This window comes from Centropristis striata, chromosome 16, assembly GCF_030273125.1.
Source record: "Centropristis striata isolate RG_2023a ecotype Rhode Island chromosome 16, C.striata_1.0, whole genome shotgun sequence".
Lineage (NCBI taxonomy): Eukaryota > Metazoa > Chordata > Actinopteri > Perciformes > Serranidae > Centropristis > Centropristis striata.
The window spans coordinates 21,572,424-21,597,793 of record NC_081532.1 but is presented as its reverse complement, the minus strand read 5'-3'; the positions used below and the strand labels follow the sequence as shown (position 1 = coordinate 21,597,793).

The 25,370-nt window shown below is 39.1% G+C and overlaps 1 protein-coding gene across 4 annotated transcripts; it reads right to left on the bottom strand.

The window, feature by feature from the left end:
- Positions 1–2,657: 2,657 nt before the first annotated feature.
- Positions 2,658–23,566, bottom strand: gphna (gephyrin a). 4 transcript variants are annotated; one of them, XM_059353088.1, is made up of 24 exons: positions 23,419–23,566; positions 18,509–18,587; positions 17,802–17,859; positions 17,179–17,271; positions 16,899–16,993; positions 16,669–16,735; positions 15,366–15,659; positions 14,374–14,475; positions 13,559–13,696; positions 12,722–12,764; positions 12,443–12,580; positions 12,131–12,223; positions 11,845–11,900; positions 10,251–10,370; positions 10,111–10,169; positions 9,168–9,321; positions 8,945–9,066; positions 8,433–8,520; positions 7,987–8,060; positions 7,053–7,117; positions 6,604–6,707; positions 6,347–6,443; positions 5,987–6,125; positions 2,658–5,233 (listed from the first exon to the last, which is right to left on the bottom strand). In XM_059353088.1, exons 1-23 carry the CDS (start codon positions 23,480–23,482, stop codon positions 5,992–5,994), a joined length of 2,337 nt encoding a protein of 778 aa, XP_059209071.1. In that variant the 5' UTR covers positions 23,483–23,566; the 3' UTR covers positions 2,658–5,233; positions 5,987–5,991. The 4 variants fall into 4 exon arrangements, with proteins under 4 accessions (XP_059209071.1, XP_059209068.1, XP_059209069.1 ...); XM_059353085.1 differs by lacking the exon at positions 23,419–23,566 and adding an exon at positions 19,112–19,157; XM_059353086.1 differs by lacking the exon at positions 14,374–14,475 and having other exon boundaries at positions 23,419–23,551.
- Positions 23,567–25,370: the final 1,804 nt, after the last annotated feature.

Genomic DNA, 25,370 nt, shown 5'->3' with positions numbered 1-25,370 from the left:
TTAAAAGCCGGAAACCGGTGGTTTCTGGCGTGGAATGCTTTGCCTACCCTACAGCTGCTGTTTCATGTTTTCAGCACCACAAATATAATTTAGAGACATGTTAAAGTGAAAAAAGCTTTATTACAGTCTAATAGAAAAGAACATTAACTTTGTATAACATTTTATTAGGTCTTGATATTCCCATTCACAGGCTACGGCCTCCTCTTTGGCTTGTATTCTTCTGTTGCTCCTTAAAAAGAAAAAATAATTTTCAATATTGTATGACCTGCAACAATAAAAACAAAACACATTTAGACAGAGAAAAAAATCATACATTTTAAAAATTCTACTAGGGTTACTTGTAGCAGGTTACTCTTTCTGGCAAAATCCCTGTACTGAGGTGTGTGACTTAGTCAGGCGGCTTAGTCAAATAAAGGGGACACGCCGGACAAGAGCACCACATTTTTTCCACATACTCTCTATCATTATAGGTTTCAATTTTTAGTAGGAGCCACTTCATCAAGATTGCAGTGATGGCAGCCATATAAAGTCTATGAGGAATGCTATATCTTCCAAGCCACTTAGAAGGTCAATCTTGGTGTCAAAATATACATTTTCTGGGTCCAGGAATCATTTAAAGCTATTGAGAATATCACTAGATGATTATTTGATCAAATAGATATGCTCATTTTCACTCAGACTGGGCAACTCGCTTCAAGTGCTGCAGCAGGGTATCCTGAGTTGAAGCTGTTTGGAATCAATGTTCACGGGAGAGTGTCGATTAGCTGCCGTGTACACTGCTCAAAATAATCAAGGGTACACTTTCATCTCATGTCAGATCTTGATCAACAAATTATTTACAGTGAGTCATCCAGTGATTTTCTCAATAGCTTTAAATGATTCTTTGACCCAGAAAATGTATATTTTGACACCAAGATTGACCTTCTAAGTGGCTTGGAAGATATATTGGTTCTCATAGACTTATGGCTTATGGCTTATATGGCTGCCGTCTCCTATCTGCAATCTTGATGAAGTGGCTCCTACCAAAAGTTGAAACCTTTGGTGATAGAGAGCATGTGGAAAAATGTTGGTGCTTTTGTTCGGCGTGTCCCCTTTCTTCTCAAATCTGGTCCTAAGCCGCCTGACTAACTGTGATGGAATTATAAAATACATTTAAAAAAAGAAAAAAAGAACCACATGGGCAAAGGAGACATTACATATAGTGTGTGTGTGCCTGTGTGTGTGTGTGCAGAGAGGGATGTCCACATTCCACAGGACATAATTTAACAGTGTCTTATTAAGCTTTCACACCCAACAGCCACTGATACATGTTCTAAGCTAACTAGCTAGCTTAAGTACCTATTTTTGCTATCTTGCTAATTTACTTTTCCGCCAAGGCCCATGATGATTGTTTTTCTCTTTAGCCTTTATGATGTTCATAGCATATTTTATTCATAATTATAACAGGTGAAATAAAATATTTAGACATACCTTGATGGACAGTCCACTGCACTGCTTGTCCCAGGAAGCAAATGCTAGCTAGCTCATTTGCTAGCTAGCTCGATGGCTAGCCCGATTGTGGTGGGGCAGGAAAAATAACTGAAAGAGTGTCTAACTGGATTTTTGTTAATTTAATATGTGTATTTACATTTTTTAATTTACGTTTGTATATTTAGTTTAAATTTTTTAAATATTCTAAGAAATAATTTAAATATTTTTTGTAATTTTAACGAAGAAAATGACTGCTATGGCCACTAGGGGGCGAATTTGCGATGGCCTAATATACAGATTTGTTTGAAACATATCCACCAACACATCCACCAAATTGTGTGCTTCTATCACAAAATAAACAATTCTTGTGATTTATTGAGCTAATCCGCCACACAGGGGATGCACATTTTTGGGGGGTGCTACCCACACGTTTAGCCCCGTTGCTCATTCCATGAATGCACGATCCTTACAAGCTGTACCTCGTTGTAAAGGTGACTAATCAGGCTTTCCAACAATATACAATTCATCACCAGTTGGTATTATTAAAAGGGCAGTTTTTATTCATCATTGATTTATTCGTATAACAAATGCCTGCCACGGCCACTAGGGGGCGCTTTTGAGGTGGCCCAATATCCAGATTTGTTTGAAACATATTCACCAACAGATCTACCAAATTTCATGCTTTTATCACAAAGTGAACGATTGTTAAGGTAATCCGCCCCACTATTGGTTCTTTGTTTCGTGACATTTGTTTCTTGCAATCCCTTTTTGTCTGACCTCATGATTGGAATGTTCCCCAATTGTCAATAAAGACAAAAAAAAAAGATAATGAGTCACACAAAACAAAAAAACAAACAAAAAAAATATTCTGTTGCTGATCAATCTTATTGATTTGAATGGAGCTCTGGTACACTGTAAAAAAACAAAACAAAACAAAAAACGTTATGATCATTTCTTTTTCCAGAAAGTTACAGCATTATTGTCCAGGGCTTATGCATAGGCGCATAGGCCACAGTTGCGTGAAGTCTTTAAAAAATATATATATATATTTATAATAGGACATTACAGATTTATTTTACAATATTCAATTACCAATGGTCCCAATGTGTTACGTAATCATGACATTTCTTTATGTTATTATACCACAGATTATAAGGAGAAAAAAAGCAATTCAACCAAACAGAAGGTACAGAATAATCAGGATTATTTTTATTAATTAATCTTCAGTTTCAATAATATCATTACAGAAAAGAACATCCTCTTCATTATATTTATACAGTAGTAGTAGAATGCTGTGTCATTGCTTCATTACAAGTGCTGGTCATAGTTTATAGTGTGTGCAGTGTGACACTGAGTTTAGTCCAGTGTTACGAATCACTCAGTACAAAGGCAGTTTAACAATAACCTGCTTCTTCTTACTCAAATCAATCTATCTGGGTTTGATTGGTCCTCCTTGGGCAGGTGCCAGCACGTTTTTTGTGATGCTGTGTTCATGTCATAATGGGGTAATTGTAAGTATGAGCTGCCAAAAACATAAACGTGGAAAGTGTTTTTTTTTTATATATTTAATGTGGTTGTGGTCCTATCACTGAATGAACTACTGCTTTAATCAAAAAAAGTCACCCTGTTCTGCCACTTTATTTTCCATGACATGAACCCAGCATGAGCCACTGATTGATATATGGTGCATTTGAGGTAACTGGGAAGTTTCTGACATCTGAGCTGAGATCAATGAGAAGACAGTGTTGGTACCAGAGCCTGGACTATGAAAACTCTTCTTACGCACCAATAAACCTATCAAGAACTGCCAGAAATGTAACACTTAGTCAGATCAGAAGTCCCACCCAGGAGCTGCACCCTCCTCTCACGCCTGGAATGAAAACCTGCCCAAAGAGAATGACACGCCCCCCTTTTTATAGACATGCAAGAAGTGTGGAGAAGGAGGGGAAAGGGGGGAAAAAAGGAAGATAGATGAAGAGGAGAGTGAGGGGTGGAGGAAGACTGCATCAGCCTATCAAGTGAGGGGTCAAAGCTCAGAAGTTTTGCTGCATTAAGGTCATAGAGTAAAGATCTGAACACATTTTTGGGGAAACTGAAGCTGAAGATCAACCAGGAAATACATCAATTATGTCATCTTTAAGTACCTTTAAATACGAAGTACCAATTCAAGTACCGGAATTTTGTAATATTATTCCAATATGACCTGAAGCATTCGACCTATGACCGTGTGCTGATGGGAAGAAAAAGAGAAACTAAAGAAGTTAAGGTATGGTGCATTGGTGAATGCTCGGGACTCACAGATTGCATATGTTGCATTTTAAGCGGTCCTTGGGAATTAGTAAACGATTGAGTGTTTAACCAGCAGGATACAACAGCCAACTGGCCTACTACCTTGTTAATGCTATTGTAAATAAATTAAGGTTTTATTGTGGGCTAAATATCAGACATTATTATTATTATTATTTCTCAGTGATATTTCTCAGACTATATACAGTAAAGCAGTCAAATAATGTAGTTTTCTTTACAAACTGTGTTGATTTTCTTTTTCTTTAACAAGCACCTTGACACCATCATCGTGGTAGAAATACACCAGTTGTTTAGTTTACAAGCACCTGAACGTGACACCCTGCTTTCAAGTGATGTCGGGTTGGAGTTTTTTCTCCAAGTTGGGAAAAAACAGTACTCACTCAAGCAGCTATTTTGTTCATGTTTGTGTGGTTCGATGGAGGACAGCCTCTCTCTCTCTCTCTCCAACTATGACCTTGTGTAAATCAAACACCACTTGAGTACAGGGTTACGGTTATAGTAATACTGTCCATATGGTCCGACTCTGATGGAAGAGACAGGCTCCTCCCTGACTACAGATCCTAGAAGTCATTGTGTATTTATGAAAGCAATTATGTTTATATCTGACCACAGAAATCCTCATCCTGCCACTGACCCACCCAAAAATAATCCCATGCCTTTATTTGAGAGTCATGATGAATTTCATTATGAAAATGTTATATCTGGGGGAAAAAACAAACAAATATTCTTGTGTTTTTTTCCTTTTTTTTTGGCAAAAAAGTCATATTTACTGTACTGGCACAAACGATATTAGTAGCTTTAATCAAAATATTTTTTTTTATAAGCTGTTCATTTTTCTTTCAATACTGATGTGTGAGTGAGAGATGAAGTGATACTGCAGGGAGGGGTTTTTAGGGAGTCCTATATCTGGGTAAAGAGTGCCAGAGCACAAGAGAAGAAGAGAGAAAAAAGCGGGAGAGAAAAGGTATAAAAAAAATTAAATAAATAAAAAAAGGTCAGAAGGAGAGGCGGAAGGAGGAGAAAGTCTCGATATCGATCAGGGAAAAATATCAAACACACAAAGCAAATGAACAGAATAAAATAGGGCATGATTACTACTAAGATGATAATATTCAATTAGGACCATGATAATAATAATAAATAGAATATTAATTAAGAATATTGATAATCATTATCATCAGGATAATAATAATTAATAATAATAATAATATTACAGAATAAATCTCATATTTTATTTTATTTTTTTCACATTTTTTTTTCTCCGTTGAAATACAGTGATCTCCTTAGAGCAGACCAATGAGGTTTCAGCCTCCGCTGGCTCCGATTGGCTGTTGCATATGACATCACAGCTAATAGCGACCAGGTAGACATGCATCACTTCCTGACCCGCCCGTTTCCTGTCCAGACAGGAAGATCTGGCACTGCCATGGTAGTCGGTAGCGAGTGACATTGAAGTCTGGATAGAAAACATATTGGAGTTACAGTTGGACAGTCCCCCCTCATAGACTGTTTGTAAAGATGGACGACATGACAACTCCTTACAAGTAAGGCCAAAACATCTGGAGCACCCCCTGATGGCTGGCTGCAGTACAGGTTATAAACCCTGCCCTCTCCATGTTAGTAGATGGGTCATGAGCCAAACTAAAAATTCAAGGTAGGGGTCAAATACATTGTTCACAAAGATGATTTCTGTCATTTTAGGTTGTTCTTATCACAAGAATGTTTGGTGTGTTAAATTTTCTGATAAGTTGAATTCAACCCTCTGGAGTCACCGGTGGATGACTACTTAATGACATCATGACGTGAAAACGAAGCAACATTGCGGTTGTGCTGAAAGATGATGATACCAACATGGCATGGTAAACATTTTCTTAAGAAGTTTATACAGGAAAAATGAAAAGTATTCAAAAACGGACAAAATAGACCAATAGGGTGAACAGGTTAATTAGATATATGATTCTATAAAATGGGAGTGTAATGCGATAGGTGTGGTGGGTGTTTAGACTCTTTGTCACTACTGTGCAGATTCTGGCTGCAAATAATGTAACCGGCAAAAGATGGCAGCATCTGTATCAGATATATTTTGGCTTCACTGTTGTATCGTGGGAGGAGGTGGAGACATGTCATCCATTCCTTATACAGTCTATGGTCCCCCTCCCACATTGTAAAATATGTGACCTGTGAGACAACAAATTAAAATATAATGTACCTGCATCATAGCCGTCCAATGACCATGACGTCCACGACCTCTCCCTTATGCAGCTCCACGTACTGCTCTGTTTTAGGAGGTAACATCAGCAGACCGTTGGCGCTTCGCATCGACATTAGCCTGCTGGATACCTGGTTTCCTGCAGAGAGAGAGAAGAGAGGGGCAGTTTATGTTTGAGTCTGTGTGTCTGCTGTGTTACCCCATTATACAAATTAATATATACTGAATATAACATAGGAAAGATTTTATTCTCTACAGAAGCAATGGTGATTTTAACATTTAATAATATATTTTATTATTCATTTGGTATAATCATGTTTAATTTCCCCCTGCTATTAATCCATTTTATTTTTTACTCACCTGTGCTTTGTGCCCAGGGCAGTGGTTCCTGGTGATGCCAGGTGAGAATACAGCGGTGGTACTCTGGTCTGGGATCGAGCTTCACATCACAGGAAAGCTAAAACACACACAAAAAATGTTACCAAGGTATTAAATATAGATTTAATACTGTTTGAGGGTTTGCCATTGAGAAGGTCAATACTACAATCGTGTCTGAACTTCAGAGGTGCTGGCAGGCACATTATGGGTGATATATATATCCTGTGTGTGTGTGTTACCCTAGCTTTAATAATTGTAGGTCTTGGGTCCAGAATGCCTTGCATCTTTCTCAGAGCAGGAATCACAAACAGGTTACATGTCACCACAGCAGACACTGGGTTACCTGGAAAACAACACAATTCTGTATTACTACAAAGTTAGATAATCAATACATAATTAATACAACTTATTAGTGAATACACAGTGCAGAGTATCAACTGTATGTAAAGTCTAATATCTTGTCTATGTCTTGCACCACTTGCACTGTTTATTTGCATTAAATATGTTATCCTGTAGAAAATTGGACATGGCTTCAGATGAAAAACCTTAGTGGATGTTAAGCCAAAGAAACACTAAATATACCATTAGGCCAAAGCAGTGGGGTGTTGGAGACGATCCAGGGGATTGGATAACACATCTTGACACCCAAACAACACACACTCAGGAACTTTAGACATAAAAGTATCACCTGGCAGAGCAAAGATGAGTTTCCGTGCTCCATCAATGTCAACTGTGGCAAAGGTAGTAGGAAGACTGAGGAACAGAAACTTAGAGGTCATTATTTTTCCCCCAGATGTCATTATTCTCACAGTAATCATCAGTAGCAGCAGTACTGCAATCACCAGAAATAATATTCTCAGTTGAACTAGAGGCAGCAATAAAGCTAATAGCAGTAAAATAAAAGTAGTAGTAGAAAATAGGCAGTAGTAGTTACAGTAATAGATGTGGTAGCAAAAAGACTACTAGAAGTAGTAGAAGAAGCAGTAGTAACAACCATAATATCAGAAGAAAAAGTACAAGAATAATGAACATAGTAGTTTAAGTTATTAGTAGTTAACCCTCTGAACCTCAAGCAGTTTCAGGGTGTTTTCTCCTCTCTGCTCTGTGTAAACAGATTTTCAGTGATTTTTCACATGACCTTTTGTCTCTGCAGAATCAATCATGGCTTCACAGTGTCACTGAGGAGCAGAATTTAATGTTTTTAAGAGGATCTAGTTATTCTTAACAGTTTATTTTTGGCAACATTTTAAATGGCACATGTAGAATTGAGTGATTCTGGCAGAAATATCATAATTTTAAGCTTTGTTTTGGTTACTTTTTCTAACAAAAAAGTTTGTAACCGATGACCGAGGACTGTCAGAAAGTTCAAACTTAGATAATAATGCAGGTTTTCACAGTTTCTTTCTATGAGGTTCAGAGGGTTAAAGCAAAACAAGCAGTAGTAATATTAGAAAATGTACTAGTAGTGGAAGTACTGAAAGCAGTAGCAGCTTAGAAGAGGAAGTATAGTAGTAGAAAATCAGTAGAAGCAATAAAAACTTCATCAGCTATTTTTCACTGGATAAGAAAATTCGTTTTAATAATAATAATCTTTCCCCCATTTTATTTACCCCCCATCTCACCCTGGCTTCATAAAGACTCGTCCAAAGTGGATCTGGGCATGAAGGTCAATATCCAGCACCTGCTTTAGGTAATCCTGATAAGACAAAAGCATAGACGGATGGAGTACAATAATACTGTAAAACTGACTCTAAGTTGCCCGTAGGTGTGAATGAGAGTGTGATTGTCTGTCTCTATATGTCAGCCCTGCGATAGTCTGGCGACCTGTCCAGGGTGTACCCGCCTCTCGCCCAATGTCAGCTGAGATAGGGTCCAGTGACCCGCAACCCGAATGCGGATAAGCAGTTAATGGTAATGGTAATGAATAAAGCTGCATTAACTGTGAGAAACTACTACTTATATAATGTGGGAAAGGCTGATGAGAATTTTTCTTATTGCCTTCTTATTCAAGGTCAGAATATTTGCTCAACATGTCAGTGAATTAAATGGGTCATCTGTGAGCAGTTACCTTCTCCCCCATGGACACGCCCCCAGAGGTGATGATGACATCGGCACGACTGATTCCCTCATGGAGAGCTGACAACAAGTCATCAGGACTGCAAACACAAGCATGGCACATTAAAGTCATTTAACTACTGAATAGAAAGTCATACTTAACCTACCAGTACAGCTGTGAAATATCTTCTGTGGCTGTGAAGGATATGTGTAAAGACAATTTGCCTGGTAAGAAATTAGAACAAATTAATGAAAACAAAATGTATAACTATAACCAAAAGATGTTGGCTGAAATTGCACAAACATAATACACACATTACAGCTTCAATTCTACAGGCAGAGAGCTGATGTGTATACTTTCACATACAAGAATGTATTGCATGTTTTTTGTCAAAAGGACTGTTTTATCAACTGCAGTCCCTGCAACATTTGCGTCTCAAACAAACTCCATGTCAACCAAACAAAATGTCAGCAAGGCAGAGCAGTATTTTTTTTTTTTTTGGAAGAAAGCTAAAATGCTCCTACTTGTCTCCAACAATGCCCAGGTTGATAGTGGGATATCCATGTTCCTGGATGGTGGACAGCAAAGTGGAGCGGTTGGAGTCTCTGATTTTTCCTGGGTGGAGGTCGTCCTCTGGGTTCAACAGCTACACAGACACATAACCCCAGAGCAAACCCCAAAACTCTAAATGCAAAGAAGTTTAAAAGAAAAGTCTGTGTGTATTCTTGTCTGTTCACATGCATGTACCTCATTTCCAGTGGACATGACAGCCACCACAGGGAACTTGTGAACGCTGACCTCCGTCACTCCCACTGTAGCCAGTAGGCCGATCTCTGACGGGCCCATGTGTGTTCCTTTAGCCAACACACACTCCCCTCGCCGTATGTCATGACCTATTGGCCTGTGTAACACACAAACACGTTGCAATGATAATTAGCTGGTGGCTTTCTAATGCAGCTTTGATAGTAATTAGCCTCCACTTAGGCTACGTCCACACTGCAGGTCTTAATGCTCAATTTGGATTTTTTTGCTCAGATCTGATCTTTTTTTGGCCTATTTCAAACTCCTGTGTAAGCTGCTCACGGCCCTGAACTGTCCCGCATGTGCAGAAGAACAATAATAAACACAAGTAAACATGGAGGCTGCTGAAGTCAGCATTTACAGTTTCCTTCTCAAGTTGTTGTTGCCAAAGTTGTACATTTTTAACAATTGCTTTTGTGGAGCGATGGCTGCTCCGTCTGTACGATGGTGTGTGTGGATGAGGATTTTGAGCCGGGAGTGGTGGGATTGTGACATGGTCCGCTCAGCTATTTCTTTCTATATGCCTTCGAACGATACAACCCCTCAAGTTCAGCTTGCACCCCAAATACTTCTGAAGTCTAAAAAATCACCGTCATTCCACTGACTACCTGCTTAGCAACTGTCTGCTATGTTTGTAATCACTGCGTCCCTCTACAGTGACATAAAAGTGACTGTTTAGATTGAGTTCCCATTGGAAAACATCAGACCTGTATTTGATGAGAGGCCCAGGTCTGTTTTGAAAAAAGCTGATTCCATGTGATTTTTACTATTCACACAGTTATAAAACAAAATCTGATCTGAGTCACATATGAGCAAAAAACATCTGATTTGTGCCACTGCAGTCTGCACATAGCTTTAGTTCTTTTAGGACGTTGTGGTTAGTTTTTACCTAATGTCCTGTCCTGGCCGGGCCTGGACCATAATCCTGACCTCCAGCTCCTCTGTGCCCTGAAATTAGTCAGAGTGTCAACAACATCATATTGTAAAACTCTACAGTATTCAGCGTAACAGCCTCACTGGTGTACTCACATCCTCAGATTCCCTCAGAAGCTCTGTGTCTTCTACCTGGACCACAGCGTCGGCTCCACAAGGAATCGGAGCCCCGGTCGTCACCCTCATCACTTGACCTGGCATCACTGTGTGGGTGGGCTGAGTGTGCACACACACACACACACAAAGACACAAATACACAAACACACACACACAAAGCTGATTGAGTCTGATATAAATGTATCAATGAGTCTGAGTTTACACAGACGTCCAAGATCTGCCATTTGTTGATGGTCATTACGAGTGGGACAATATGCTTTGGCCACGATTCGATTGTATCACGATTCTAAGGTGCTGATTCGATTTGTATCACGATTCTTGATAATTGCGCTTCTACAAGTATTGCAAGTCCATATAAACAATAATTGCAAATTTATTTTCCTTCTTAAAAACAAACAAGTTGAATCATACACTTCTAGAGATGATAAACCATGAATGTCGTTCCCATAAACAATGCAAATCAGTCTGTGTCAGTTAGTCCAGCAGCATTTATTTCAACTGAGACAAAAAGAGGTACATAGCATGTACAGCATTTTTTAAAGTTTACAGCTACAAAATTAATTGAAATGTCCACATAGCACAAATGTGGGCTAGTTTTAATATAATTAACATAATGTAATGAATTGTTCAATAGATTAACCAACATGTTTTTAAATAATAAATAAAGTGCTCTGACTACTCAGTGTTCTCTAAAGTAGTGCAGTAAGATAACAAAAAAACACTTGGACTAAATAGAGCCTCTCTGTGGTGGATTCTGTTAACAAACTGTGCTCTTATTTTGAAAGCTGCATGTGTTTAGTGACAGGAAGTAATAGTAGCTTTTTGTGATTAAAACGACTTAAATTGTTAGCTAATTTGAGCTCACGGCATTTAACATCACAGATTTAACATCCCCTCCGGCTCTGACTGCAGATGGGAGAGACTCCTGCGGGAGGACTGTGCCACTTGTGAGTGCTTTGGGGCGAGGGAGGGGCCGCCAGCAGCCCCCACGGCCCGTAAGAAGAGTAAGAACGAGTCTCTAAAAGCCTCCAGTAACACCAGCAAGTCGCTAGATTTTTCGCTAGTCGCTTTTTTGAAAAATAGTCGGGTGAGGGGTCTGAAAAGTCGCTAAAAATAGCGACAAAGTCGCTAAGTTGGCAACACTGAAGGCAGGGCCGAAGTTTTTCTGGACACGAATATGATGTAATATAATCGATTCCGGGGATTTTTAAAAATCGGCCCATAAAAAACTCACGATATGTACACAAATCGATTTTTTCCCCCAACCCTAATGGTCATTGTGTTTGTACCATTAAAACAGGACACCCACAGTAGTAGCTGCATTAGAAATATTATTAATAGTATTACTAATAGTATCACACCAACTAGTTAACCCTCTGAACCCCAAGTCGTTTCAGGGCGTTTTTTTGCTGGTAGTATTCTTATTTAGTAGTGTTATTCATTGTTTGATGTAGATGGTGGGATTTGTATTAGAAGTAGAAGTGCTAATTGTTGCGTTGTGAGCAACACTAATGGTAGTTTGTTGTGATATTTACAACTGTTATTTGTAATTTTTTTAAATGTTAGAGCTGACCTGTTGTCCAGCCTGCGATTCTCCCATGATGAAGCGATCGCCCGGGCCATCAGCAGCTAAAGGTCAATGATAATGAAAAGTTACTTATGGATATAAAAACATGACTGTGAAGAAGTTGCTTTTCAATTTATACAATGGCAATGAGTAAATAAATGTAAATAAATGCATAGATGAAGGCAGCTAAATCAAATTTTAACTGAATTTTCATAGATTCTGTTATGCATTTCTGACCCAATGTTATGTAAATCACACCTATGATAGTAATAGATGGTACTCATGGTCTCACCTCGTACAGCGTAGCCGTCTTTAACGGAAGCAGGGAATGGAGGAAGGTTGTCTTTGGCATAGATGTCCTGAGCGAGCACTCTACCCAAACCGTCTAAAGAAATCAGTCCAAGCCGGGTCAGTTTAGAGCAGTCCACATTAGCAAGACAGATATTACCAATAACACACAAAGATAGAAAATAATATCCAGAAACCTGTGCATAGATGAGTCAAAGAGCACAGATCATAGACGAAAGAACATAATCTCGTCCATTCCTTAAACAGATGGCAAAGTACAATGCATATATCTACAATATACACACTGAACGCTCACCTCTGTAGTTAATGACTTCAATTCCCAGAATAGGTGTCATCTCCAGAACAGTGATGAAGGCTTTGTCCATTGACGTTAATGGGAACGGAGACATACGATGACGGCGTGCCACTTTACTGATGTCCACAGCGCTGTGGCCTACACACACACACACACACACACACACACACACACACACACACACACTCTAACGTTTAAAACTTATCCACAGTGATGCAAGTTACTGTTGCAAGGATGGCATGTTAATGAGACACACACACAAACACACTCTGAACTTACTGGCTCTCAGGATGTTCTCATTACTGCCACATCGTGACTGAACCTGCAGAGAGAAAGACAAACATTCCATATTTGGTCATTGTTTGAGGCAGATATAAATGGAAGAGATTATTCAAACAACCCCACACCTTCATAACAAGACAGTATGGCAGAGGATTTCATGTTGATTATCTATTAACAACGTCTTAGACACAAGACATGTAAACAACATAAGTACAACCCTGATTCCAAACTGAGTGGAAAGCTTTTTTTTTTTTTTTAACTTATATTCATTTAAAAAAAATATATTTAATGTTCAAACTGGTAAGCTTTTTTGTTTAAATAAAGGCCAGTAGAATTTGAGAATTAATAGTCATTTAAACATGACCTTTAGGACAATTCCAGAGTTATTTAAGTTTTTTTTCTTCTGCCAATCCTTTGATATTAATTGGGACAAAGATTACATGATTGTGCCACAACTGAAGAAATTTAAATTTCAGTTTTCAGTTTTGCCAAACCTTACAGTCTCATTCACTCCCATTCAGTTCCAAACAGCACACAAGTCCCAAGCCTTTTAACGTAAGGGCAATCTATCACTGTGAGCTTTTAAATTGGCATTGCTTTGTCATAATAACCAATATAAACATCTACTGTAATAAAAAAATAAAAAAGGGAATGCAGGAAAAAAGAAAACTCATGCAGGATCTTTCCTATATTGTTTTTTTGTTGTTGTAGTTATTAGGAACTGCTGAGATCACAATCAGCAATAATACAGATTTTACAGATGTGTGTATGTGTGTGTGTGTGTGTGTGTGTGTGTGTGTGTGTGTGTGTGTGTGTAAAGGATCACGTGTGTACCTTGGGTGTCGGGCATGAGGCGGTGGACAGGCGGGAGGTCGCCTGTGTGGCCCGTGGTGACTCTGAAGGGGTGGAGCTTAAAGAGGCTGAATCTCGAGGAAGCACCTGAACGCCTCGAGAAATTATAGAGTCCGGGATCTACACACAGACACACACACACACACACAGACACACACAAACACACTTAATTCTAGTCAAAGAATTTCCTTCAGTTGTTTTCTCTCAAATAAGGCTGTGTCTACATGACATTTGGATTTAAGGAATGCTGGTGAAGCAACAAACTATTACTTTAATATATACTGTAACTAAAACAAATAGGGGAGCGCTATAAAGTTCTCCTTTTTAATGATGGTATGTTTTCCTTGTGTCACATTCAACTTTGTGAAACAAGCTGAAATTGACATATCATAAACTTTTGAAGTTGTTTTGACAAATGTGTTAGCAGACAGTTTCCTATTTATAATTACTGTTGTGTCTGCCTCAAGAATCTAATTCATTTTCACTATTTTTTCTGCTTTTTTTTATTCTCCATAAACTCCTGAGAGTAATATTTGTCTCTTTAGCTGCCAAATGTTCAACTTTCTTTGCTAGTTGTTTTTTTAGCTTTGTCCCACTGCTGTTTGTTGCTGTGCAGATAAGTATACTTACTTAATTTGTCTCTGAAGCTAATGGACATTTTTCTGTGAAGCAATTTTTTTAAGCAATTCAGAGAAAGGCAGAGTTAAAAAAACAACAAAACAGTTATCAGTATGTATCTGAAAGGCATGCTGAACTGACCAATGACAGGAGAGGAGGGGTGTGTGTGAGGGTCTCACCTGCTGGTCATGGGTACAGGAGCAGGTAAAATGAGTGGGCGGGGCGGGTGAGTTGCTGGGCAGGTAGGGACCCCCCTTAGCCATGACCACAGCATGGCTTGTCTGATGGACACACACACAAACACACACACACATGCATGTGGGAACGCACACACAAAAAGACAGACAGACACATGTTCCCATAGACAGACAGGTGAATGAGATGAAATGAAGTGCTTCAAACTGGTTAATGAATGAAGTCACAAAAAGTTGACATATTCATGTAATTGCTGCTCTATGGACCAGTTATATTACCCAAAAAGCCTGATCTTAAATCATTCCTAATAAGTTATGTTCTACACAGCTCAGGACAAAGTCGACCATAAATTAAAACACAGAGAGTAGACAGCAAAGCAAAGTGATCTGGTGCAACATTTGGAAAATATTTAAGAAAATGAAACGTGACAGAAAGTCACAGACTTAAAGGAGACCACTTTATTAACTCTGGAAATCTAGTATATGGCTGAATAGAGTATGGTCAATGTGCTAAATTGTGGCCAAATGGTTAGTCTACATTGTGAATTCTTCCCTGAATATTAAATGTTCATCTTTAATTTTCCATAAGTGCATATGCCATAACAAAGGTAAATTACACCTTCAAATAACATTAAAAAACTGACATTTATTTTACATATAATTTCTTTAAAAAATACAGATAATACACAGTAAATATATCTGTAGAATAACAAACTAAAGTTGTCGTTTTTTTACTTTAATATGACGGTGGTGCTGGTGCGACAGCCTTCTGGTATAAATAAGCGTTCTTGTTTTCTGTATATTTCCCACATGGTGATCAGATCAAGAGCCTACGAAGCCTAGCTTACTAGGCTAATTTATACTGTAAGAAGGAAATCCAGAGATAGTGGAGACACTTGCTTAAGTGAGTGCTAGCTCAGCTTCCCATGTAGGTCATGTGTAGTACAGAACTCTGCAGCGGCTGTCGACTGGTTTACCTTTGCAGCGATCGCGGCTGCGGTGATGTGGGAGGAGCCGTGCTGGTGATGGTGGTGGTTGTGCACATGCCGAGCTCTCCTCCTGTCCTCCTCCTCGTCCTCCTCTTCCTCGCACTGGGTGCCACGCTCCATGGTGTGCATGTTGCTATGCGTGTCGATGTGCGTGTTGGCCATCAGAGGGGAAGGGGAGGGCAGCTGCTCTAAGGCAGCGTGTGTGGATTTCACCCTGACTGTGGCTTCACGCAGTAGATCTATGGCGTGGGGCAGAGCGGGCAGGATGAACTGAAAACACTCCTGGAGAAAACAAGAGAATGCACAACTTAAATCTCGGGAGCAACAGAAAGACTTCGCATCATCAGTAAGCTTTGAACTACTCAACTATAAATGATGCTGTTTCACTAGACAGAAACAGTTGTCACCTTCTATTGCCCCGTATAACAGCAGCCCTAAAAGCCTTGAAACACTGTGTTGATTACATTGTTTCATCAAGAATGATGTCAAAATGTAACTGGTATAACCAGGGATACTGCACGTGATGTAAGGAGAGAAATTAGAAAACGTTTGGAAATAAATTGTTGTTTTGACAGTAACAATTTTTGAATTTTGATTATTCTGATGTACATTATTTTTTAATTATAATGCCACACTGTTTATCAATTTATTCATATAATTTGGTATGGGGCAAGGCGCATAAGGCCGTTTTTGGAGCTTTTTCACTGAAACGGATGCAACACATATTTAAATAGAGCTATTTAATGTTTTCTGTCAGAAAAGGTCTACCATCTAACTATGATGAAACACCAAATCACTGCCACACTGTGGTTAAACTTCATTAGATATTGTAACATTATTTGGTTCCCTAAAACAAAGATTTTCTGGTCAAACCTATATTTTTCTCAGGTGTGAATATATTTTTCCCTGCACAAATGTTTTGCAGCAGCATGGAGGCATTCATCAGAATCCTTTAAATCAGTTTTTATACATTTCTGTGCACATTTAAAAAAAATCTTAAATCTGTTTGGTGTGTTTAGTCTCATGTCACATCCTTAAATCATTATGCTTTTTTGACCAAATGAAATGCCATTTCAAATTACATTACTGTCATAGTAATATGAGTAGGACAATAAAATAATATTAAACTAAAGCTATTATTTCAAGCCTAGTCAAAACATATCAGATTTGTGACTCAACAGAGTCATGTAGAGCTATAGATTCTCATAAAAAAACTAAAAGGTGGATTATGTTACTTAAGTAAGGATGTACACAATTCAAGCAGAGTTCAGAGTAAGTCAAAGAATCCCACCTGAGAGCCCTTCTTGCTCCCTGGCAGGTTGATGATCAGAGTTTTTCCACGAATACCACACACGGGCCTGGTGAGAGCGTATTAGAAAGCAGATTAGAGCAGGAGAGGATAACACACACACACTAATCTGGTCAGAATAAAACAGATTAGCAGATTACTACTGCACATTCAGGTGTAGACAGCATGTCTGACTGATAGTGAACACAGTAGTGAAAAGATCAAGTCTTCACCTGGACAGCATGCCCAGTGGTGTAACGTTAAGTGATCCCATCAGCATGGCGAGAGCCATACCCGGAGCCTCCCGCTCTATCACTTCTCTAGTGGCCTACAACACAAACACCAGCTAAAACATTTCAACCACTTGTTTGACCCAAATAATTAAAGAATTACAGATTAAACTTGATAGTTTAGTCTGTAATTGTACTGTTTTTAATTATAGTTCTAAATATAATTATTCATTTTATTATTTTTTTAACTTGTTTTGCAGTCACTGGCTCTATGTGTTTGTACCTCAGGTGTAACATCTCGTGGTGCAAAGCCAGTTCCTCCAGTAGTGAGAATGAGATTCAGCTGCTGTTCATCACACCACTCCAAAAGAGTTTCCTACGCACACGCACACACACACACACTTTATAGAGGATGTAATTGTGTTTTCACAATATCTTGATTTTATTTCATCATGATATGATTCCATTAAAAGACAAAAAATGAGCATATTGATTTACTGCTCAGCCCTTCTCTAAGTCGCTGCTCAAATTGTACTGGAAAAAGAGAATTTCCTCATCAGGATCAACAAAGAAACATACTAATGCATGCATTCAATGGCTAGAAAAGCACTGAAGTGAGGAATCCTAACTGGCTAAGAGTTGGATGCTAGACAAATAGTCACACAACTGTGAATAAGACCTGTGAGCCAAACAAACAAACATTTAGGAAGTATCTGAGGGGGAATTTGCCACTGTTTTCATTCAGCGTTATGGCAGCAGAGCTTGCATCTCGGTTATTAAGAATTTCTTCTTTCATGACAGATTGAAACATTTTTGAGTGCCAGTGGGAAAGTCCTCTTACTACCAGATAATATTATGTGTCTCACAGATTGCGAGTGATGTGAAGTTCAAAGTGAAGACAGGTACCTTGATTTCATCAATCTCATCTGGAACAATCTTGTAGGCTGCTATGACTCCTCCTAGCCTGCAGGAGGTGGCAAAGAGAGAGTGTAATGTTAATGTACCTTCATTTGTGTCCTGAATGTGGTTGCATTCCATGTCTCTTAATAGCATCCAAGGTTTTCTCACTGCTATACATATTGAACAATTTGCATTTTTACAACCTCTCCTGTCCTCTCCTCTCTGCTCTGTGTAAACAGATTTTCAGTGAATATTTTTATGTGACTGTTCGTCTCAGCACAATCAATCATGGTTTCACAGTGTCGCTGTGGAGCAGAATTTAATATTTTTAACAGGTTCTAGTTATTCCAAACGGTTTACTTTTGGAGACGGTTTAAATGAGACATGTAGAAGAAAGGGATGTTGACAGAAATATCACATTGTTTTGGTTACTTTTTCTAATGGAAACTTTTGTAACCTATGAAAGTTCCAATTATGACAATAATGCCTGTTGTTACAGTTTCTTTCAATGATAAATGGTGTATTTCTGGTAAACTTAAAAAAAAGCCCCATACATTTCATTCCCACCAGCCGGATGGTTCAGAAGTTTATTAAATTAACTATAAAAATGTCAGTGTACAACAATAACTATTGTTGTGAAGAGTCACTAATACATTTCTCAATCCTTTTATGTGCATTCATCTGACTCCAAATTTAACAGTGTGCAGACTCACAGTGAGGGGTCATGGACCAGGTCTTTCAGGTTAACTCCACTCCTGTCCTCAGCCAAGTTCCTGAAACAGCTGTCACTGACTGAAAAAGAGAGAAGTTCAGGTTAGAAAACAGAATATGCACTTTTAATACATATTTAAAATAAAACTGATCACTAAAAGACTGTCACGCTGCTTGTTCTGTCTTAGTGCTTTTATTTTGTGTTTCACCTATGTGTTCATGTTTCCTGTTTTATTTTGTTACTACATCTGGTCTGGTTTCAGGTCTCTTTACTCCTTACTCCCTGGGTTTCCTGCTCCCTTGATTACCTACACCTGCCCTAACGTGCCACACCTGTGTCTCATCGTCTCCCCTCCATTTCAGTATTCAAGTCCTTTCCTTCCCCTTGTGCTGTGCCAGTTTGTCTTGTACCCTTGTGTCAGTCATTCCTTACGTGAGTTTTCCTGTCTCTTTGTTGGTTACTGCCTACATGTGTACGAACCCTGTTTTCAGTTAAGGACATTGCCTATTGTGAACTGTGTGTCTGCTTTTGAGTCCTCATCCCGGATGTCCACAAACAAATGAAACCACAGTTGATATCAACAAGAATTTCAATGGCAATTTACACATGTATACTTGATTTATGTTATTGCCGAGAATTATGAATTAACAGTGTTCACACAGTGGCTGCATCCCAACATCAAGGATCCTTCCTTGGTAGGATCCTTTCTTCAGAGTCGGGTCCTCCAGAGGCGAGGCCAGATTCCTTCCTATCACTGGTGTAACGCACAAATGGAACAGCCTTCCGAGTGTGCAGGTGTGCATCATTGTGTAATTGGACGGTCCTGCTTTAAATTCAGCGCTGCAATTTCTAAACCAGTTCATGACATGGATGTGGCTTTGGCATCAGCACTCTTTCACTTATTTGTGGAAATGGAAGAAGATGCTTTAAAGGTTGAATCTCCACGATTTAGCAAGTAAAAGCCACAAAGTGGATTAAGTCTGAATATTTAACTGATCCTGGCTGAATTTGGCCACTACTTAGTTTCAGGAAAGCAGCAACACATAACTCACCATGGAGATGTATTCTGTGATTTTTTTTTTTTTTAAATGTTATTTTACAGTACAGTATAATAAGTTATTTATATATAACAAAGGATAATAGCCGACTGTCGGTCCCTGTTAACACAAACAAATGTATAATTTTCTGAATGGCATAGCTACATACACTTTGCACATAGTACATCATCATCTGACGCATTTAAATGAATTAACAAAACCTTTAGCGACTGAGGCGACATTAATTAACTTAACCGGCAATGTATCAAGATGACGTTTATTATCTTTTAGCTAAATATTCTGGCATTTGTTTATGTAGTCTATATGTTTTTGCTTGACTTTGAACACAAGTTCTGTAAGTTATGTGATAACATTCAGTGTAAACTGGAAATACTTATATATTTAAATGCATATTGCCCCGCTGGCATCGCTGTTTCTATGCTCGCCATTTTTAAATCTCCCGGTAGACTGGTGTGCGCAAGGCTTTATGGGTAGTCGGGGCGCACGGAGGATACACACATGCATCCTTGGAATTTGGGCAAAAGAAGGACTCTGTCCTCCGGAGGATCCTGGACATTGGGACAGTCCTCCAAGGGATGTCGATGACGTAGTATCCTTCAAATCCAGCCGTTTGAGGATCCTTCCTTGGCATTGGGATACAGCCAGTGTCTAACGCTTCACAAGTCTGAACTGCAATTTTTTTTCATGGTAAATTAGAGAGTCCCACATTCAAAAGAAAATGACACTTATTCCTATTGTTACATATATTGTATGGCACTGCTACAGAAACTGAGTGCAGTTCTTCATACTCTGAAAGCCATGACCACCAGAGGAGACCACAATGTCCAACCAAGAGCTGAAAACCCTAACTAACCTTAACCAAATGTCCATAGCACTATGTCCAGCAGAGAGGACAAGTTAGCTATGTGGGGTCATTGTCCAACTTGTGAAAACTTTGTCTCCTCAGTGGCGCAGTTGTTAAATCAACTTTGCACTGGATAAAAAGGTCCAAGGTTTAAATCCCACAGAATGTAGCAAAAATGTAGCAATTCATGCATGTTAGGGTGACAAGTGTTAGATTGAATCGTACCTGATCTACTTTTGTCTTAAGAGCAATATTGCTTGAAAAATCACAGAGGTGTTAAACAATTTACCACTGGAGCCTTGCGGTGCACAAGCTGTTTATTCATTTGCTTTATGGTCTCGTTTTCGGCTCAACAGCTGCCCCTTTTTGGTTTGGAAGTGTGTGCGTACTGCATTAGGAATCACGTCATATGTTCATTCAGTTCAATTTGCTTGCACCCCGATCAGTCCAGCTTTATTAAGTCTTCTTCCTGTTTTTGCACATTCGCGTCAGATCGTAGACACATGAAATTTTCACCAATAACTGAATGAATGAAGTTGCAAGATGCAAATCCTTGCCAAGTAATATGAGCCCAGCAGTTGGCCTGATGTTGGCGCTGTAAGTCTTCCAAGTCTCCTGATTTCATTGCCCTCTCCCGGTTTCCTCCTGGGGTTGCATTTTTCCAGATTTAAGGCAAATTTTGATTATAACAGGTTTCTGGCACTGTGCAGCTAAGTCTACTATAGTTTCCTTCCAGGCCACAATACAGTTACACCTTACTCGGACGAAAGTTGCTATTATTGGCCTGCACAAATTAGTTTGGAAGAGGAATGAATGAAATGGAGCCTTCCAAGTAAAAAATACAGCACCAAATTCCAGACAGCATGGAAGGAAGACTTTCCCTTTCCCATTGAAAGCTTTAAAGGAAAGGGCCATGCTTTTTGCAAAATATGTTATGTTATATATGTTGGATTTTTATGTGGAGCATGGGGGTCGGACATATTAATCATCACACCATAAAGAGGGGGACGAGGACTAGCGTGCGGCGGCCACCGGACTGCTAGGTGAAAGGAGACATGATGCAGTGTTGTATGACGAGACAAAGATGGCCATGTTGTTGTCCTTTCATACTCTCTAACAAAAAAAAAACACTTCTTTAAAGGATGTTTCCAGATTCAGACGTTGCAAAGCAATTCTCATGTGGGAAAACAAAGGTACTGTAAAGGTATGTACTTTAAACGCATGACACGCCGTCTCTGATACTCTACCCCAGACACCCCCCCCAAAGGGTCATAGAATCCTCCCTATTTTTGAGGACTCAATGTTGGCAAGTATGCTATGAGGTAACCACAAAAGTATTTCAACTATAGTCAGAATACCCCATACAGTGTTCGGCTTTAACCTGGCTCCTTCTGCCCAATCATCACAGGAGACAAACCTCATATATTTGGATTCCCTAATGCTGATTTAGTGCTTAAAGCTGCATCAGAAGCGCTCGCCATACAATCTCTAAAATGTCAAAAAGAAAAGGAATTTCAAAACAATGCTAATTCAGCACCAAATATGTGTAACAAATGGTATCAACCCGACAATTGCTGCAGCACCTTAGGGATATAGTTGAGCATGAAAATGGACTTCAGAAAGCCGAACATTAATGTTCTGAACCTTTTTACACCTTAATGGGTTTACTTAATTGTAATTTTTAATAGACTTATGACATGAGCAACCTGACACACAGCTGCATCTCAAATTAATATTCAGATCCTCTGCTTTCAGATGTTGTACACCACTTACTGTTTATGTGGCATTTATTGTTGATCTGCTATCGCCCCCTTAAAATCCACTGCCCACAACCCCCATTTCTCAAAAGGGGGCAGATGATATGGGGTTAATAATCAGTCGTGCATTTGATTAAACTCTCTGATTACAATTACTGGCATAAACCCAGACATATTCCCACATCACATTGGAATAGAAACGTGTGCTAACATGTAAGAGGAGGTTGAGGTTGTCAGCTGCATGTAAGGACAGCAGGGTTAGCTGTTAGCCGAGAAGCTAGCTCATCAAAACCTCGACAGACTTCCCAGCCAGCTGCTGGGGCGCATCCTCTTAGCATTACTCTCACGTCTCCCCCCTCCTGCCTTGCCAAGGAGGCAGCAGGGCTACTGGTGACTTGGCGGCTGTCACACGACTGGTCCTAGTCCTGTTCTGCACGACTCACAAGGCGAACATCAGCTGAGCTAATTAGGGAAGCTGCTAAAATAATCTGCATTCATTTCGCTTTGCAGTGCAGTCTTGCTTCTTAGTAGCTTTAAATAACATTCAAACGCACAATTTAATTAATACATGTACATGTCTGAGTTCATTAGAAAAGAAATGGACACTGAGCCCAACCATAAAACGAATTGTTAATGAAGATCAACCTCAATAGCGGCCAACATATCGGATCTGCTAAGGGACATGAATAATGCAGCTGATATAGGCTCGGTATCGCTAGATTGCTCGTAAATGTAACGTTGCCGTTGCGTCAAGGTGGCAAAACACAGCACGAACATATCGGAAGAATGTTTTTTTTATTTCAAAATAAAAGCGTCAATCTGAGTTCGAAACTAATTGCAGCACTTGCTCGCCAAGGTATACCCCCTCTAATTTTGAAAGTCTTTTCCGGGCGTTCCTTTTCCTGCTGTCTCACTTGACGTGATTAAAATACCTGGCTACAAATGTCGTGTTGCTATCTAACCGTCTGCACAACACTGAACATGACAGCCAAGCTCACATGTAAATACAGAAACCTCACTATAACGTCGTTATAAAGCAAAAAATGTCCACATCTGTCCGACCTGTCTAACTGTCGTTAGAGTAATGATAGTCAACCAAACCGGTTAGCTTAGCATTCTGGCTAACGCTAGCTAGGTCGGTTAGCGAAGACAGCTCGTAACGTGACACCGACGGGCACAGCCGACCGCCGGCGAAACGCTACAGAGGTGCACTGTCGAGAACCGTTTTATCACATTTAATTTGTCTCCTTACCAGTTAGGATCCCCACTCGGGTCTGATGGTCGTGGTTGGTGAGCACCATCCCGTCCGCCGCCATGTTTACAACCTCTGTCTGCACTGTGCCGGCACATACATAGAAACAGTGTGGTGGTGGTGGTGTGCGGGCTGCTGCTGCTGCTGCACCTCTGGAGGACGTGTGTGTGTGTGTGTGTGTGTGTGTGTGTGTGTGTGTGTGCGCGCGCGCGCGCGTGTGCGTGTGAGCGTGCCTGTCCTGAAGTATAAGTGTCCTCCAACTCGGGCTGTAACTAACGACTATATTGATAGTCGAATAGTCATCGAATATTGAAACGATTTGATTCGATTGTATCAAGTTTAGCAGGAAACACAAAGAACTTCACCAAAAGTGATTATATAACATATGACATTTATTGATCAATTCACTAAAAAAGGATGTAACAAAGGATGGCTATTGGCATAGTAATAACACTGTGTGCAAATTATGTAACTTAAGAGAAATAAATGACTTAGGCAATTTTTTGAACATGCCTTTTGGACTTAAGCGAGATATGGTAACACTTTATTTTGAACGTGTCTACATAAGAGTCACACAAGCCTGTCAGAAACATGACATGTATCATGAGCATTAATGTTACTTCAAAGTGTCATTAATGTTCATGACACATGTCATGTTTATGACCCGCTCATGTCACTCTTATGTAGACACCTTCAAAATAAAGTGTACCATATCTTGCTTAAGTCACAAAGGCATGTTAAAAAAATGCCTAATTCACATTTTATTTTGATTTAGGCATAATAAATCCGCTTAAGTCACACACTTGACATAGGTCATTATCTTAAAGGGGTAAAATCACATGATCTGATCAACTGAGGATGTAGGCGATTTTACGGCGTCACGAGGAGATGAATTAGGCAAAAAAAAAAATGTTGACAAAAAATGACTTAGGCGATTATTTTAACAGTGTGACGATATGTGTTTTATTAAATGGCTGCTGATTTAGCCACTATTCCTAAAAAAAAATAAAAATGCATCAAACATAAAGTGCAGATATGTAGGAAAAAAATCTCAAAATGTGCCTTATTGTCCTAACTGCTATTCATGCAGACATATCTAATAATAATAGTTATTACTCTCAGGCTCCTGCTGCTGCATGCAGGTCTAACCATTAACACAGAATCTGTATATCTTTAGTATATATATGATCTTAACTGCATGAAATGTTTCAATAGAGTAAGACATTTTGTGATTGTGATTCATTCCATTGATTTTCATCAAATGACTGTTCAAAAACGTTTGTCAATTCCTCCTCTTCTGATGGCAGACACCACTCAATAGGGTAAGGACTTTCTAATATGTCTACACAGACGGTCCAGCAGACAACTTGCATGTAAGCTGTGTAATTTTATTGTCTGCAGACACAGTTAAACTTGATAGCCTCATTAACATCATGTGTGAAGTAAGTGTGATGTATAATGATGTAAATATGGACACCAAATTGTTTTAATGTAATTTAACAAGAAAGCAGCAATAATAATTATGATTGTTACTTCTTTATACATGAAAAGAGAGTAACTTTTTTTAAATAAAAAAATATGAGTTATATTCATATGAATACCTTGATATGCAATGCACTGATGAAGTGAAAATGAGGGCATGTTATTTGATATAAAAGAGCTGATTGGCTGAATTCAGTGTTACCCCATTATGCCAACAGACAGAGAGAAAGTTAAATATTAAAACAATTTCAGCAGTGAAAACTGTTTATATTTGTTTTTCATTTGTAGGTCTCTAAAATAAGAAATCATTGTTCTTCAAACGATCAAATACCTGGTCTTAAACATGTGCGATTGACTTTACCAATTTGAGCTTGCAAAAAGTACAGATAAGAAATAAATGTGTGGATAAGTAGTAAATAAGGGATATTACAATTTAATTGGAGTAATTTTCTAAATCAGATTCATGAAGG

Excerpts from the sequence above, each read along its gene's own strand:
- gphna (XM_059353088.1), bottom strand. The coding sequence starts at position 23,482 with ATGGCGGCGGACGGGATGGTGCTCACCAACCACGACCATCAGACCCGA. Across the intron at positions 16,736-16,898 it reads CCACTGGGCATGCTGTCCAG|GCCCGTGTGTGGTATTCGTG; the intron begins GTGAAGACTTGA and ends CGCTCTCACCAG. Across the intron at positions 11,901-12,130 it reads AGACGGCTACGCTGTACGAG|CTGCTGATGGCCCGGGCGAT; the intron begins GTGAGACCATGA and ends ATTGACCTTTAG.